General features: G+C 44.2%; 2 protein-coding genes and 1 non-coding gene across 6 annotated transcripts in view; 2 read left to right on the top strand and 1 right to left on the bottom strand.

Annotated features, from left to right (window-relative positions):
* The window catches only part of SRCAP (Snf2 related CREBBP activator protein), a 34925-nt gene extending 24942 nt beyond the window's left edge, over nt 1-9983 (top strand). For 3 of the 4 annotated variants that reach the window (XM_037134289.2, XM_037134293.2, XM_053671500.1), the window contains 9 exons: nt 1506-1771; nt 1911-2113; nt 3705-3874; nt 4026-4222; nt 4319-4433; nt 4648-4767; nt 6451-6645; nt 6799-6882; nt 6991-9983. In XM_037134289.2, coding sequence (XP_036990184.2) covers nt 1506-1771; nt 1911-2113; nt 3705-3874; nt 4026-4222; nt 4319-4433; nt 4648-4767; nt 6451-6645; nt 6799-6882; nt 6991-9636 — 3996 coding nt within the window. In that variant the 3' untranslated portion in view covers nt 9637-9983. The remainder of the gene's footprint in view (nt 1-1505; nt 1772-1910; nt 2114-3704; nt 3875-4025; nt 4223-4318; nt 4434-4647; nt 4768-6450; nt 6646-6798; nt 6883-6990) is intronic. The other variant, XM_037134294.2, reaches the window with a different exon arrangement.
* Nucleotides 9984-10100: 117 nt separating this feature from the next.
* TMEM265 (transmembrane protein 265) lies at nt 10101-15128 on the top strand. Its single transcript, XM_037134296.2, has 3 exons — nt 10101-10592; nt 11585-11755; nt 13040-15128. The coding sequence occupies exons 2-3, from the start codon at nt 11588-11590 to the stop codon at nt 13199-13201; spliced, it is 330 nt and encodes a 109-aa protein (XP_036990191.2). The 5' UTR covers nt 10101-10592; nt 11585-11587; the 3' UTR covers nt 13202-15128.
* Nucleotides 15129-16611: 1483 nt separating this feature from the next.
* On the bottom strand, nt 16612-16715 carry LOC119041174 (U6 spliceosomal RNA). The gene has a single exon (XR_005080980.1). It is a non-coding gene; the product is annotated as a U6 spliceosomal RNA (small nuclear RNA).
* Nucleotides 16716-17616: the final 901 nt, after the last annotated feature.

Below are 17616 nucleotides of genomic sequence, written 5' to 3'. Positions count from 1 at the left end.
GTTTCCCATTGTAGCTGTACCATTTTACATTCCTGACAGCAGCACCGGTGGTTCTAGCATCTGCACATCTTTGCCAACAGTTGTTGTTATTTGTGGTTTTGATTACATCCTAGTGTGTATGAAGTATGGCTTTGATTTGCATTTTCATGATAGCTAATGATGTTGAGCAGCTTTTATCTTTTAAGTGGTTGTTGGCCATTGTGTATCTTTGAAGAAATGTCTCTTTGGAACCATGTGTATTACCGAGTTATAAGAGTCCTCTATATGTTCTAGGTACAATTGATCTGCAGATATTTTCTTCTTTGTTCCTTTATTTTTTTTTTTAATTTATTTTTAGAGAGAGGGGAAGGGAGGGAGAAAGAGAGGCAGAAAAACATCAATGTGTGGTGTTGGGGCCTCTCACATACCTACCCACTGGGGACCTGGCCTGCAGCAACCCAGGCATGTACCCCAACTGGGAATCAAACCCTTTGGTTTGCAGGCCTGCACTCAACCCAATGACCCATGCCAGCCAGGGCTGCTATACTTTTTGAGAGCTTGCCTATATTATTGATTTTTCCCTGTATTAGGATGCTTTCCTTTCTCACTTAGATTACAAGGAGCTGAGAAGTCAAGTTTAAGATAGTCATCAAGAAGGGAGATTTGGGACACTGCATTTTTTAGGACCATTTTCTGGGATCCATTCTATTAACACATTTATCGAGAGCCTACATTGTGCCAGGTACTGAGCTAGATACTGGGTACGTTTAGTGAACAAGATCAGCTATAGTCCATGTTATATGGGGCTTACAGTTCAGTGGGTAAAAGATATTAATCAAAGTATTCCCTTTCCCTACATACAAAATGAAACTAAAGGATGATAACGCTTTAAAAAAAAAAGAAAGAAAAAGTGGTTTTTATAGCCTATGAAACTGGAAGCTCAGAGTTGGGAAAGGTTTAGGTCAGAGTCATGCAGATATACTATCGGCCAGGGCACTCCCCTTTTCTCTCTCTGGATGATGATACCTTGATGTCTGGTTACTGTTTCCATTCTGCTGCCTTCCAGTCTGGCCCTAAGCAGAAACTTGCTGTGAATTTGCTTAGCCTCTTGGTACCCTGGTCAGAGACATCAGGAAGGGTTTTAATACATGTTTTGGGTTTATTGCAAGAAGATAAATTAACTCGGATGTTCTGGAGTTAAGAGTTATCTAGGGAAATACTAACAAATCATTTGTTCTGTAAGATTGTTGGGATGTGGATCTTAAATTTGACTATTCATGTATTCTGCTTTGGTAGTATACAAGGAAAGATCAGTTTTCTCTTGCAGATAAGTTATAGACATCATTTAATACTTGCGAAAGGAATAATTTGATGACTTGGAAAACTAAAAGCATAGTGTATTTTTAAATCTTATGGTTTCCATAGACTAGATTATGTTTAATTGTGGAACTGTTGGGTTTTCTATGAGGACACTGATTACTTTTTCTGTGTGTTTTTGTGTTTTGTTTTGTTTTTCTCATCCTCAGGAGTCTCTAGAGGAAAAGCGGAAACGACAGCGGTCTGAGCGTCTGGAACGGATTTTCCAACTTAGTGAGGCTCATGGGGCCCTGGCACCCATGTATGGGACTGAAGTCCTGGATTTCTGTACCCTACCCCAACCTGTTGCCAGCCCAATCGGTCCTCGTTCTCCTCGCCCCAGCCACCCTACCTTTTGGACTTATACTGAGGCTGCCCGCCGGGCTGTACTGTTTCCTCAGCAACGACTAGACCAGCTGTCTGAAATCATTGAGAGGTTGGCAGGGCTAAGTGCTAATGGGAAGAGGGTCTTGGGGCCTCTGAGTGGATGTAGTGGTTAGGGCTGCTGAAGGTGTTAACTTCTGGGACCCTTCAGAGTTCCGTCTTCTATACTGCTTGCCTTCTTCCTTTTGCAGGTTCATCTTTGTCATGCCTCCTGTGGAGGCACCTCCCCCTTCCCTGCATGCCTGCCACCCACCTCCTTGGCTGGCCCCACGTCAGGCAGCCTTCCAGGAGCAATTGGCCTGTGAGCTCTGGCCTCGGGCTCGTCCTTTGCACCGTATTGTGTGTAACATGCGCACCCAGTTCCCTGACTTGAGGCTCATCCAGTATGATTGCGGTGAGTTCATTGATCAGTGAGGGTCCCTTGATCTCTTTCTCTGTGTTAGTAGCAAGACCGTTACATCAGAAGGGTGCTCTACGTAACATCTCTGTAGATTTTCATTAAACATTAGACAGTTTTTTAGGGTTACACTTATGGGCAGGATGGAGAATTGTAGACCTCATGGTGGATTCTTGGCATTCATGAATTTGGTTTTGATGAAAGTTGAAAATGTGTGCTCATTTATTCAGTGGTTATTTTGTGGACATCTGTTTTGCTAATCATTTGGGATACAAATGATTTATGGATAAAGGTGTGTGGCGGTACAAGACTTATGGGTAAAGGTGTATGGTGGTAGAAGACTTCACAGTAAATTTTTGTCTTATGGAAAGACCAGAATCCTTATCTTTTGGGTAGAATGCATTTGGCTGCAAGTAACAAAACCAACAGTGGCTTAAACCAACAGAGTGTTTATTTACTTAATGAGAAATTCTGAGAATAGTGGTATATGGCTGGTTTTGTGGTCTTCATAGACTCAGGACCTTCTTGTCTTTCTGCCTTGCTTTCTACCATCCTTAGCTTTTTATCTTTTTATTCTCGTGCTTATTTCTTCATGGTTTTAAGATGGCTGCCATAACTGCAGGGAGCACACCAAATGCTCTAGGGAGGAAGCAAGGGGTTGTATCAAAGTACTCCTAGCAAGTCTTCTTTTCTGGGAAAGTGAACTTTACTTCATAGTTCATTGGCTCAAATTGGGTCATATGCCCATCTCTAGAGCCATCACTGACAGAGGGAAATGACAAAGAGGAACTCTGGTTTATTTAGGACCAATTACAATTTATCTTTTGGGGTTGAGTTGGGGATTGCCTTTCCTCAGATCAAGGGATCTTTGCCAGGAGTCCACAGTGTTATGCAGGTTCTGTTAACCAAGAATGTCTTTTGGACAGTAGTGAATTGTTTTTTGCCACAACCCTGCAGATATTTCTATAGTTACATGTTTTTGGAGATTTCCTAAATGTCTTAGAATATAAGAAAGAAAATCAGCAAAATATTTATTGATATGTGCTCTTCATATTTTAGTAAAAAATAATTTTACAAAATTTGAAATCATTCAGAGTAGATGATTGAAAGTCTTTGTTAAAGTGTTTCAGACTGATTTGTCAGAAATGTTATAGAAGTTAATTCTATGTTTGATGGGAGGTTGAACTGGATTCTAATATCCTGCCTCTATTTCTCACCTTAGTGACCTTCAGTCCCTATCTGTAAATGATGACATCAGTGAGTTTGTTGATGTTTATGCTGTGAATCTGTCCTTTGTTTCAGCTGGTATAACTGGTCGTACTTAAAGATCACTTGCTCATAACACTATTGTGGATTCCTTGTTTCCCCTTGTGGGTCTGTATTACCCTATCCCTCATTAGACCAGAGAAGTTAGATCAAAGACAGGAGCAAACTGAAGAGGGGAGCCCTTAAGGGAAGAAAATACATGTATTCAGATATTCTTGTTGTGTCCTAGGCTAATTGACTTTCAACTATACCCTTCCAGCGCTAAGTGTTCTCCCCATTCCAGTTTATATCTAGTTCCTTGTACCCCTTTGTATCTTTCCAGGAAAGTTGCAGACATTAGCAGTGCTGTTGCGACAGCTCAAGGTGGAGGGCCACCGGGTGCTCATATTCACCCAGATGACCCGAATGCTGGATGTACTGGAGCAGTTTCTCACCTACCATGGCCACCTCTATTTGCGTCTGGATGGGTCTACTAGAGTTGAACAGCGACAGGTAATCTAGGCATTGTAGCCCTTAGAGACTCACCTCAGCTTCTCTCTCCTTTTTCCAGGCCTTGGGGGTCCCAGAAGGGGTTGCTCTAAGCCTTGGGTCTATTTTGGGGGATGTCTTCCAATGCTATCTTTTTTCCCCCCTTTCCCTGTAGGCCTTGATGGAACGATTCAATGCAGACAAACGCATATTCTGCTTCATCCTTTCAACTCGGAGTGGGGGTGTGGGCGTGAACCTGACAGGAGCAGACACCGTTGTTTTTTATGACAGCGACTGGAATCCCACCATGGATGCTCAGGCCCAGGATCGCTGTCACCGAATTGGCCAGACCCGAGATGTTCACATCTATAGGTATTGCCTAGTCTCCCTTTAACTTGCTTCCCCTTTGCTGATATGGTTTTATTGATGTATTTGGCTGTTTACATATGGTTTTCATCACTCTGCTAGGCTTATCAGTGAACGGACAGTGGAGGAGAACATCCTAAAAAAAGCAAATCAGAAGAGAATGTTGGGAGACATGGCCATTGAGGGAGGCAACTTTACCACAGCCTATTTTAAACAGGTACTACTATTTTCCAGTCTGTGAAGGGTAAAGAACTGCTATGCCTGTAACAGTTAGTCCTGCCTATGAAAGAGGATGCTTTGACTTCTACAGTGGCACCTTCATCATCCAGTGATACCTCTGATACTATTCTAAGAGCCATCAACCTCATAGCTATAGACCTGGGACCAGGATTCCTTTGGCTCTGATGTTTTTCCTTCTCTTCTTTCCAAAGCAGACCATCCGAGAACTGTTTGATATGCCCCTGGAGGAGCCATCTGGCTCATCTGTACCCTCTGCCCCTGAAGATGAGGAAGAGACTGTGGCCAGCAAGCAGACCCACATCCTGGAGCAGGTGAAAAAAGTGGTCAATACCTACTGGAGAGCTAATGGTTACAGTGTGTTTTGTCTCTCAGACGATTGAGCTTGTTTAGGAGGGAAGAATTCTTTCTGCTGCTTCCCATATTATAGTTGGCTTTTGGTAGTTGTGAATAGGTTGCTTATTGGTTCACATGATTTCATAGAAAAAAGACAATATTTAAAGTTTTCATTTCTAATTCTGAATTCTAGCTGTGCTTCTTAATAATTGTATTTGTTAAGACAGGTCTTTTTAATTTCTTGAGCCTTTTTGCTTTTCTGAAGTGCTAATGAGAAGGAAGTAACTGAGGTTAAGTGGCTAAGTGGATTAAGAGGTGCTCCTCCATGGTGTAGAATTCTTGTTTTCTAAACATTGATGCCTAATAGAATCAATTGGAAAGCTTTTAAAAGGATTGATTCCTGGGCCCCATTCAGAAGTCTACTAAATCATTTTTGGAGGTGAGGTCTGGGCATATGTATTTTTTCAGAGCTCTTCAGAAGTAGACAAATATTTAGGAACTACAGGTGTAGAGTATTACAGAGATGTTTTTCTATACCAAGTACCTTCCCCTCATTGTTGAGCACACTCTAGATTCTCTAGTGACTTTGTAGGCTCCCTGCAAATCTCAAGGGAAATGTTAGATGCAGTTAGTCTGTTGTAATAAGGCATGGGAGTATGAAATAGAATTTTGTATTCAAAACTTTCTGCTTTTTAAAAGAGATCAAAGGTTGACTTGAACAGAAGGGAAATAGAGCAAGAGATCACTAAAAGTTATTTTATCCTGGAGGGAGTCCTGGTCAAATCCATTCTGTCCTATGTAGACTACTGCATTGCTTTGGTAACTTTGGGGGCCCAGAAGAGAGTTGAGTTCTCTTATAAATCTGGTGGTTTGGTATTAACTTTTTAAAAATCTGGGCGGTGACCCAGACAATATTTGATTTATTCTACAATCTATCACCTTTATTGTACTTCACAAATTATAAACAGACATCCCCCTGGCTGGTATGGCTCAGTGGACTGAATGCCAGCCTGGGAACTGAATGGTCACTGGTTTGATTCCTAGTCAGGGTACATGCTTGGGTTGCGGGCCGGGTCCTCGTTTGGGGGCATGCAAGAGGCATCAGATTGATGTATCTTTAACACATCGATGTTTCTCTCCCTCTCTTCCTCCAAAAATAAATAAAAGTTTTTAAAAAAATTATACAGTATGCTTTAATATAATAAATGCCTCAGGGTAGGCAGGAAAAGTGCTGTGATGTCATTTTACAGATGAAAAAACTGTTCCTTAGAAATTAACTGTCTTGTCCATGAGAAAAGACAAGGGTAGAACAAGGACTGGGACCCAGAGTTTTCGAGCCCATTGCTTTTTTCTTTTATTTTTTGCTGTAAATTTGGCCTCAGATTTTGGCTAGAATCAGCCCTGGCTGGGTAGTTGAGGTGGTAGGAGTGTTGTCTTATATACCAAAGGTGTGTTGAACAGGTTCAATCTCTGTTTGGGGCATGTATAGGAGGCAACTGATTGATGTTTCTCTCTCTCTCTTCTCCTTCCTCTCTGTCTCAAATCAATAAACATATCCTTGGGTGAGAATTGAAAGGGAAAAAAATTTTTTTGGCCAGAATCAAATCACAGGATATAAAGTTGGTTAATTCTCAGGAATTTTCTTCAACATACCCCTGCAGGCATTGTGTCGGGCAGAGGATGAAGAGGACATCCAAGCAGCCACCCAGGCCAAGGCTGAACAGGTGGCTGAGCTTGCAGAATTCAATGAGAATGATGGGTTTCCTGCTGGTGAGGGAGAGGAGGCCGGTCGGCCTGGGGCTGAGGATGAGGAGATGTCCCGGGCTGAGCAGGAAATTGCTGCCCTTGTAGAACAGGTCAGTGTTGGACCCACTAGCTCTCAACCTTACCCTCTACAATTCCTTCCTCTGGACTCTGTGACCCTCCTGTCTTACCTGGTAAAAATAATCAGAGCTGATGGGCCCTGGGCACCAGGTCCCTATGTTTATCACTAGTGCTTCTCCCCACAGCTGACCCCTATTGAGCGCTATGCTATGAAATTCCTGGAAGCCTCACTGGAGGAGGTGAGCCGAGAGGAGCTCAAGCAGGCAGAAGTAAGTAGCTCTAGGGGTTGGTGTTGCAAGTGGGAAGCTACTGCTTTTTACCCACTCACCACCCTGCTTGCCTCTTTCTGACCACCCTGTGGGCTCTGTTGTTGGTAGGAACAAGTGGAAGCTGCCCGGAAGGACTTGGACCAAGCCAAGGAGGAGGTGTTCCGCCTACCTCAAGAGGAAGAAGAGGGGCCAAGGGCTGGGGATGAGGTTTCCTGTGGGACTGGTGGAGGCAGTCACCGGCGCAGTAAGAAGGTTAAGGCTCCTGAGAGGCCAGGGACTCGAGTCAGTGAGCGTCTTCGTGGAGCCCGGGCTGAGACTCAAGGAGCAAACCACACTCCTGTCGTATCTACCCATCATACCCGCAGTACCTCCACAACCCCCCGCTGCAGCCCTGCCAGGGAGCGAGTTCCTAAGCCAGCATCTAGGCCTCGACTTACTCCAGGTTCAGCTCCTGCTGCAATTCCTGTCCCAGTCCCTGCCCCAATGCCCATTTCAGCTCCAAATCCATTAACCATGCTTCCTGTCCATATCTCACCTTCTCCTCCACTTCCTCTGCAGATTCCTCCCTCTTCTTCTGCCTGTACACCTCCTCCTGCCTGTACCCCTCCACCAGCTCATACTCCACCTCCAGCCCAAACCTCTGTCTTAACTCCTACCTCCCCTCTCTTGCTTGGTCTACCTTCTGTGCCCATCTTCCCCACAGTCACCAACCTCCCCTTGGGCCTGGGACCTGAGGCAGAGCTGTGTGCACAAACATTAGCATCTACTGAGTCCCTGGAGCAGGCTGATAAGGCCTGTTCTGAGACTTCCTTGCTTATGCCCCCTTGTATGCCCCCTGAGGATCTGTTGCCAGTTGCTGTTGAGATCCTGCCTATGTCAGAGAAGAACCTTTCTTTCACTTCTTCTGCACCTAGCCCAATTCTGGAGGCTGGCAGCTTTCCCAATGGTCAAGAGCAGGAGGTACCTGAACCTGCTGAGGGGACCATCCTCACAGTACTGCCTGATGGTGAGGAGGTGCCCATGTGTCTGAGTGAGAACAATGGGCTGACGCTCCCACCTTCAGCAGCATCTGATGAGCTATTTCACTTGCCATTGGAAGCTGACAAGAACTCAGAAGAGCTGGTGGAGGCCGGGACCCCAACATCCAGCCCACAGAAGCCACAGGAACTTGTTTCAGCTGAGGTTACAGCTCCATCAACCTCATCTTCAGCCACCTCCTCACCTGAGGGTTCTTCGTCTGCCAGGCCCCCTCGGCGTCGCACCAGTGCTGATGTAGAAATTAGGGGTCAGGGGGCTGGTCGGCCAGGGCTGCCTCCAGGCCCTAAAGTGCTTCGCAAGTTGCCGGGACGGCTAGTGACTGTGGTAGAGGAAAAGGAACTGGTGAGGCGACGGCGACAGCAGCGGGGAACTGCCAGTACCCTAGTGCCTGGGGTCTCTGAGACTGGTGCCAGCCCAGGAAGCCCATCTACCCATAGTATGTTGGGGCCAGAATCCTCACCTCCCACCAGTGGGCCCTGTGAAGCTGCTCCCCCATCCACACTGCCCACCCCAACCCAGCAGCCCTTTGTAGCTCGCCGTCGCATTGAGCTGGGGGTGACTGGAGAGGGCAACCCAGAGAATGGAGAAGGGTCTCTGCTTGCCATCACCCCTCCTGCTGTGAAACGTCGGAGGGGGAGGCCTCCCAAGAAGAACAGGTCTCCAGCAGATGCTGGGCGAGGGGCTGATGAGGCACCTTCATCCACCTCTAAGGGAAAAACCAATGGGGCTGACCCAGTCCCTGTGGCTGAGGCCCTTACTGTTGCAGAGTCTATACTTGGACCCCAGCCAATTCATAAACCCGAGCCCATCGTGTCACCTGTGGAGAAAAGAAGGCGTGGTCGGCCCCCTAAGGCACGAGATTTACCCATTTCTGGGACCATTTCCTCTCCAGGGGATGGCAACTTAGAGAGCCGGACACAGCCAGTCCCAGTACCACCACCCGTGCCACCACTCCCAACACCACTTGTATCCTGTCCCATTGCTACTGTCGCCAACACTGTCACCACTCTGACCATTTCAACATCCCCACCCAAGCGGAAGCGGGGCCGACCTCCCAAGAATCCACCATCACCTCGGCCCAGCCATCACCCTGTCTTGGACCGTGACACCTCCTCTGTCCTTGAGAGCTGTGGATTGGGGAGGCGGCTGCAACCCCAGGGCCAAGGGGAGAGTGAGGGTAGTTCCTCTGATGAGGATGGAAGCCGCCCCCTCACCCGCCTGGCCCGCCTGCGCCTTGAAGCAGAGGGAATTCGGGGAAGAAAGAGTGAAGGGTCCATGGTAGTGGCTCTAATTCAGGATGACTTGGATTTAGCAGATGGTGGGCCAGGCGGGTTAGAGTCAACGCCTCCTGTGGTCTCATTAGCTCCAAAGCTGCGCTCCACCCGGCTGCGGCCAGGGTCTCTAGTTCCCCCACTAGAGACTGAGAAGGTGCCTCGAAAACGGCCAGGGGTCCCAGTTGGCAGAGGCCCTGGGCCTGCAAAGCGAGGCCGCCTACAGTCCCCAAGTCCCTTGGGGCCTGAGTGTTCAGTAGAGGAGTCTGAGGCTGAAGCCTCAGGTGAGGAAGAAGAAGGGGATGGGACCCCACGCCGCCGGCCTGGCCTCCACCGGCTTGGTGGGACAACCAATCAAGGGGACCAGCGCATCCTGCGCAGCAGTGCTCCTCCCCACCCAGCTGGCCCTACTGTTAGTCACAGAGGCCGAAAGGCCAAGACGTGAATGGGCTGCCCTTCCACCTAGGCTTTCCACCATGGCCACTCTCCCTCCACAACCAGGCCTGATTCTGTTAACCACTACTTGAAGTCTTACGAGGGGGAAAGCCTCCAGGGAGATATAGAGGCCTCCTCCCTTCTTTCCACCAAAGTAGGGTGTAGGCAGCTGGTTGTCATGGAAATGGGGCACTTCACATATTCCCTTCCCTTCCACCCCACATGGATGGGCAGTGTTAGGGTGGCAAGATAGTCTCTGTCCCCACCCCCTGGATTCCCAAGCAACCTTTTACAGCCCCCCACCCTTAGGGGAAGGGGGAGGGGCTTATCTACAATGAGTTTTTTTTTTTTTTTTTTTAAGAAGAAAAAAAAATAATAAACTTAGTTTCTGTATGAGCATCCGTGTAAGGAGGCTTCTGATTTTCTGGTCTGGTGGAGGGTTGGGTGGGAATTTGGGCATCTTTTCTGCCAAGATCTTAGTACATCATTTCTGACCCATATTTATATATCTTTAAGATAGAGATCACCTAAGAAGAGGGAAGATTCGGTAAATGTTGTCTCTTGGTTGGGTGCTTTTCCCTAAAATTTACAGTCACTCATAGAGTCATGGTTTTCCTCTCCCTTCTCTTAGTTCCTGGACTTTCCCTCAGAGTTCTCTGATGCCTTAGAGTTTTCCCTGCTTTTATTTCCCTTTCTCAGGTGCTTTTACTATTTTCCCAGAAGGCAGGCATCACTACCTTGAGTTGCTTCCATTGTTTTCCATCCTTTGGTTTCCTCCATCTAGCCAAACTGGTTTGAGTCAGCTACACCCCCATATGAGCTCCTGGGGCTCTTCAGGTGGTGGCTGGCCACCCAACCCCACCCCTGGGCTTGGCTTGAAGCTCTGAGTCAGTTCCATCTCTACCCGAGCCAAATCAAACCTGAGGCAGAAGCTGAAACTCACAGTACCTCAAGGCCTATAGCCAGGTAAGAGCCCCTGTTCATTTTTACATTTTCTCTGATCTCAGCTCCCTGGGCCCTCTCCTTGTGTTCCCCCACCATGTCTGTATCAGTTCACCTCGTGGGAATTCCTTCCTCATACCTACTACAGCTTTGTGGCATGTGTTCCTTTGTTCTCTGCTTATCTTGTCTCTTCCACCCTTTGTATCTTGTGTTGTATTCAGAGAACCGCAAATGCTTTAATTTTATCTAGGATGTAGGGGAATGGTTGGAGATGATGTTTTGGTACCAGAGCTCAGAGGACCTGAGAAAGAGAGAGATGAGAAATGATTAAGTAGGGCATCATTATGCAGGTTTCTTTGTGGGTTATGAAGTCATCCTGACTTGGTGATAATCTAATTGTATTGTGTGGCCTGGGTTGAAATGGAGAGAGGAAATGGTAGGGAGTCAGTATAGCAAAGGAGGCCCCAGTTTGGGGAGGTAAGGTCTTTCTGATGTTGTTTGCTCAACTATAAAGGCAGCTTAGATGGGTACTTTTTCCCATCCAGAAAATTGTGTTTTCGTGTGAAATGACTGTTCAGGGCCTAGGGTGCCATTTTCAGATCCTGCCTTAATATTCCTGAGGAACTTAGGGACATTTTAGTGCCCTTTGATACACAGTTTAAAAATCAGACTTTGATAGTTTCAGATTCCTAGCAGGTGTTGAGATTCTATTTCCCGCTTCTCAGTGTGTACCAGTCATATTGCTTTTCCCTGCTTGTCAAAACACTATTACAGATAATGCTATGTTCACATGGCCTGCCTTTAAAGACTCCATGTCTTAGGCTGAGAAAAAAGGATTTCAGTCACACGTGTCCTCTGTTGGTCTATGAGTCATTAGAGGAATTCCCCAGTAGGGCAGCATTCCTGAGAGGTGGGCTAGGTCACAAGAACAGGAACAGAGAGGGGTAGAGTCTGAGCAAGCCAGGCCAAGGGCTCAGTTTTGGGGTTTAAAAGTACCTTGACTGTATCACCCACAGGTGATGGAGGACGAGGAGAATGCAGTGGAAATCTTGGTGAGCAACATGGAAGCTGCTCATTCTCCATCCCCCATTCGCTGCTGCTGGCTCCGCCTCCGCTACTTGGCAGCTACTAGCATTATCTGTGGCTGCTCTTGCCTGGGAGTCATGGCCCTTGTGTTTGCCATCAAGGTGAGGAATGCAGTACCTATGGGAGCAGAAGGGTGGGTGTAGCAAGGCAATTGGTATATATATCTGGTAAAGCTACATTGATCAAACAGTTACTAAGTACCTATCAAAGCTTAGTGTTGAGCTTCGTGCCCGAACTAAGAATAAGACATGGTTCCTGCTGTCAAAGCTTCCACAATCTAATGAAAGAGATAGCTGTGAAAATGGATAATTATTAATGGAATGTAACTCATTGGTACTATGTGGAATATTAATGGAATGTAACTCATTGGTACTCTGTGGAAAAACCACAGAGTATTCTGGGAACTGGGGAGGATATATGTGTGTGATTACCTATGTGTAAATAAGGGTAGGTGGCAGGAAAATAACCATATAGGATGAGTGAATTAGGGTAAACGGCATTCCAGATAAAGGAAGCAGTGTGTACAATGGCCTGGATTATTAGTTCAGCATGACTGGATCAGTGAGAAATAGTAAGAGATGAAGCCAGAGGGTCCAGACTCCCAACGGCCTCCAATGTTTAGGAGTTCAACTTTATTTTGAAAATACCGGGAAGCCATTCAAGGGTTTTTGCAGAGTAGAGGAACATGGTCAAATTTGTGTTTCAGTAGGATCGACTCTCAAGGCCAACATGGAGAATGAATTGGAAGAGGCAAGACTGGAGGCAGCTGAGCAGTGATGAGAGCAATCTGTAGGAGCCCAGGAGAAGCTATAGGGGTTTTGAGAGGGCTTCACCATTTCAAAATTCCTAACAGAAACTGCACATTTATCTTTGGAAAGGTCACATAGGCTAACTTAAACATGCTGGAATTTTCCCAATGCTAGTTATATTTTAACAATCAGAAACTGTATTCCTGCCATCATAAGAAGTTCTGGGCTCCATTAGGGCAAAATCATAAAAATAATTCTTAATAATGAAAAAGAGGAGAGCCATTGGACTAACGAGAATCGGATGTTCTTTGGACATGAGTGAAATGCTCCTAGCTTACTATTTCTTATCAAGAATTTCAAATTTGGAATGAGTAGAAAAGAATAGGGAATTAAAGGATTGAAAAGTACTTTACCATGTGTGATCTTGTGAGCTAACAATGGCCACCCTGAAAAGCAAGCAGAGCAGAATGGATAACTTATTTTGCAGATGAGGCATGAGAAATAGAAACTGGAAAGGGAGGTAGATGATTTGGGTGTGAGGTTTTGAGCTGTGACAAGGGTAGAAGATTGGAGTGGGGCTCTGGGCACTTTGGGACAGAAGCAGGGGGAGAACCTAATTAAAACCTGCCCCCACAGGCGGAAGAGCGGCTTAAGGCAGGCCAGTCCGAGGAAGCCGTGCACTGGGGGGCCCGGGCCCGGAGGTTCATCCTGGCCAGCTTTGCCGTCTGGCTTGCCATCCTCATTATGGGCCCCCTGCTTCTGTGGCTGCTCTCTTACGCCATTGCTCAAGCTGAGTGACTCTGGGTGGCCTCTGCTGAGAGTCAGCCGGGACCTCCCGGATCCTGCAATGTGACATTGCTGGAGTCCAGTGCCAGCAGTGGTCCTTCCTGGCTGGAGGATGGTGCCTCTCTCAAAGGGCTTTTTGGAAGAGCTCTTCTAGCCCTTTATAAGAGGAGGCAGCAGCTGAGACTGATGAGGGGAGGTCAGCCTGTTCTGTTTTTTCAGTGTTCATCATTCCCTGTTCTCCCTCAACTTACCTAATCCTAGCTGCCTCTACCCAGAGGTGGGGTTGAAGACCAGGCCTGATTTTATTAGAATTTGTTTTGTAATAAAAATCTTTTTTTAGTGGTGAACTGCTGCTCCTGTCTACTTGTTCTTTGTTTACTTTTCTCTGGACCTTGGTGAGACCCAGAGTGGACATCTGACTCACAGTAGAAGTCTGCATTTTTTCCTTACCCAGTTGCTCCTTGAGAAGGAAAGATTTTTTTTCCTTCTTCTGGAAATACCTCTTTTTAGAAAGACTCCAGCTTCTCCCTTACATCCGAACAGAGACCCTGAGACCATAGAACAAGAGTAGTAGCACCAGTTACTATTTATTGAGTGCTTGATATATCCCAGGTTTTCTGAACACCTGGGATAGGTGTGCTCTAAAAATAAAATTAAATAAATAAATACTTTATATTTTTTAATTCCTTCAGTTCTCACAGTCACTCAGTAAGTAATAAGTGCCACTGTTCTCATTTTATAGTTGAGGAAACAGGCACAGATTATAAGGTCATACAGCTAGCAAGAGGCAGAGCTGGGATTGAACCCAGACAGTTTGGTTCCAGAGTTGAGAGAGGAGTGAAAGGATTAGATATAGCAACCATTACCCTCTATATGGAGATGTCTATGATTATAGTGAATTTCCATACCCTTTATCTTGGGCATAATGATAATATTTTAAACATTTTAAAAATGAGATATATCACACATACAGGAAAATATCCAAAACAAGTACACAGCTGAATAAGTTAACACAGAGCAAACATCTGAAAAGCCATCATTGAGTTCAGAAACTGAACATTGTCAGCACTCCAAATCCTCCTTAATATGCCTCCTACTCACTATTTACTTTGTTTGAGCAGGTAACTATCATCCTGACTTCAAACAATGTAGTTTAGTTTTGCCTGCATTTGAATGTTTTATACATGGATTAATATGTATTCTTTTTATGTCTGGCTTCTTAATGTTCTTTGTGATAGTCATCAATCTTTGATGTAACTATACTTTTCATTACTATGTAGTATTCCATTACACGAATATATATCCATTTTATGTTGGTGGATTTGGGGGATGCAGTTTGGGGATATCATGAATCATTCTGCTGTGGATATTCTTTCTGGCACATGTCTCTTGAAGTATGTGTGCCCTGGGAGTGGAATTTTTGGGTTATTTTATCATAATTCAGAGACCAGCAGAGCACCTAAAAGATTTAGAGATACTGCAAACTGAAGACAGAAGATTAAAAGGGAAGGAGAAGCATCTGATGGTTGTCTTCAGTGTTTCAATGTGCTCCAAGAAGGAAAAAGTGAAGAGAATTCATTGTTGGTTTCAGAGTTTAGAATGACACCATAGGTAGAGGCCAGGCTTATGGCAGCAGTTCTCAACCCTGAACCATGTGGGGAACTTTAAGAAGTACTTATGTTTGGGCTTTACCTTTAGAGATTCTGATGTAATTGGTGTGAGATCCTGCATGGTCCTCAGGATAATACATTTTAGAGAGATTTTTACAGAAACTTTAAGAAGCTGATATTTGATTAATCAGCATCTTCAGTTTGCTAGAAAAGAATATCTCATTTCCTCAAACTGATTGAGGTCTTGCTAATTTTTAACTGCTTTGAAAAAAATTTCAAACCTACAGAACAATAAAAGAAGAGCATAATGAACTCATGTGTACTGTTCAGCTAGACTTAAAATATTTAATATTTCCTCATATTTACTGTGTATTTTTCTAAATATATATGTTGTGCCTGACTGGTGTGGCTCATTTGGTAGGGTGTCATCCCACAAAGCAGAAAGTCACCAGTTCGATTCCTGGTCAGGGCATATGCCTGGGTTGCTGGTTTGGTCCCTTGCCGGGGTGTGTGCAAAAGGCAACCAACCAATCAATGTTTCTCTCTCACATCAATGCTTTTCTCCCCTCCCTTTCTCCTTCTCTAAAAAATAAATAAAATCTTTAAATATACACATTGTTACTACTGAACCATTCAAAGTTAAGTTGCAGGCTCATCATTCCTAAGTATTTTATGATCTATTTTCTAAGAATAAAAATATTTTCTTGTGTAACTAGGAAACAGTTATATAATCCACAGAAGTTAACATCAATACAATATCTTCTAATATATTGTCCATATTCAAATTTGATGTCTCAATAACATCCTTTATAGCACTTTATTTTCTGCTTTAAGGTCCATTGTGGGAACACACTCATTACATTCAATTGTCTCTTATCTTTTGGTCTTCAGTTTTTATTTAGTAGGTCCTTATCTCTTTTTCTTCTTTCTTTCTTTCTTTCATGACATTTTTGAGGGTAGGGCAGTTTATTAAATGTTCTTTCTCAGTTTGGGTTCTTATGATTGGATTCAGGTTAGAAATAATACTACATAATGTCCGTGTGTCCTCAGTACATCATATCAGTAGGCATGTATGTCAGTTTACTCTCTTACTGGTGGTAGTAACATTGACAACTGGGTTAAGGGAATGTCTGTTAGATTTCTGCAAGGTAAAGATACCTTTTATTCTCTGTGATTAAAAAGTCTGTATAAATATCCTGTTCCCCAGCAAATTTTTGCCAATAATTTTAATGCCCAATTTGCCCAAGACAATTATGAGGCTTATAAAATGCTGATGTTTTATGTTTATCATTCTACATTTTAGTTGGCATTCTGTTATGAAGAAGGTCCTTTTCTCCTTCATTATTTACAGTTTTTAGTGTCAGTATGATCTCAGATTGTTCTTTAGTTCAATTTATTACATCCACTACTGTCATTATTCTTCTTGAAATGTTTTGTTGAGGTATAATTTACTTACAGTAAAGTGCAGAGATCTTAAGTGTGCAGTTTGGTTAATGTTTTGATATGAACACACCTATTTAATCACCATCTAGGTGAATAGATCATTTCTGGTACATCAGAAGGGTCCCTCATAGCCCTCACCACCTCATTATTTCTGTCCCTGGTTTTGGCCAGTGGAAACTCCTTTAACCTGGTTTTTGTGTCCTGAGGAGTCCCCACCTTTTTTCACTTTCTGGCACAAATTATTCTAGCTTCATCTTGCACTTCCTCTCTGCCTGCCTGGGAATTGGCTATCTCTCTCAGCGAGTCCTGGTTCCTCTTATTGGGAACTGTTATTTTGAAGTCAGTGTCTAGACACAAGCCGTGCTCATTCTACTGAGGTGTTACTTTGCAAATTTGTGTGTCATCCTTGTGCAGGGGCCATCCTAATCTCTGGGTCATTTCAATTTTAGTGTATGTGGTGCCAAAGTGAGCACTCTACTGGGATGTTATTTCTTCTAGGCTCTTTCAGGGGTAAGAGCTAGAAAATACATTAATTTTTCTATTTTAAATCTTTCTAAAATCACGTTCAATTTAAATCAATCTTAAGGTTCTTTCTCTCCTTTTCCCACTCTAAATTCCATATTCCCACAGTAAGAACCTTGGCTGCCAAATACATAAATACGTTTATTTACTTTTTCAATTTCAGAATAATTATACTACCAAATAACAAGCCTACTAAGTAAAGTTAAAGATTTTTTGCAGTTATTTTGTGTTTAGATTGATGGTATAGTCAAAGCACTCCATTAAAAAGTTACTTGGACTTTTACATGGTTGTGATTGCAAAATGACATTTCTAAGATTGTTGTTGGGTTAGATAAATTCATTTTGTACCTCCTTTGCTGGAACACAACTTCTACAAGGGCAGGAATTTTTTTTCCCCATTGCTGTAAGTCCCCTTTGCTGTTAGCCACTTTCAACCTGTGTGCCTCAAGAATTTTTAAAACGTACAATACCTATTTAGTTGGGCACTGACCTCTGTTCCCTTAGATGATCAAATTTAATAAATCACAACAGCCAACACAGCAGCCATCTAATGTAAATGAATCAAAATTATACCTGTTTTTGTCAGATCAGTAAAAATCATACACTTTTTGTGTGCCACAGAATTTCAGAATTAGTGTATATGTGCCATGAGATGAAAAGGTTGAAAATCACTGGTCTATCTAGCGCATAGACGCTCAACAAATACATCTATCTTGTATCTCACTGAAGATGTTTCATTGATTTGAGAGAGATGGGAAAGGGGGACATCCATCAGGGATGGAACCCAGAACCTAGATATGTGACCTGACTCAAGATCCAACCACAACCACCTTTTTTCGGTATACAGGACAA

Source organism: Artibeus jamaicensis, unplaced genomic scaffold (genome assembly GCF_021234435.1).
Source record: "Artibeus jamaicensis isolate MK-2021 breed Jamaican fruit bat unplaced genomic scaffold, CSHL_Jam_final contig_700, whole genome shotgun sequence".
Lineage (NCBI taxonomy): Eukaryota > Metazoa > Chordata > Mammalia > Chiroptera > Phyllostomidae > Artibeus > Artibeus jamaicensis.
This window is presented reverse-complemented; position numbering and strand designations above follow the sequence as displayed.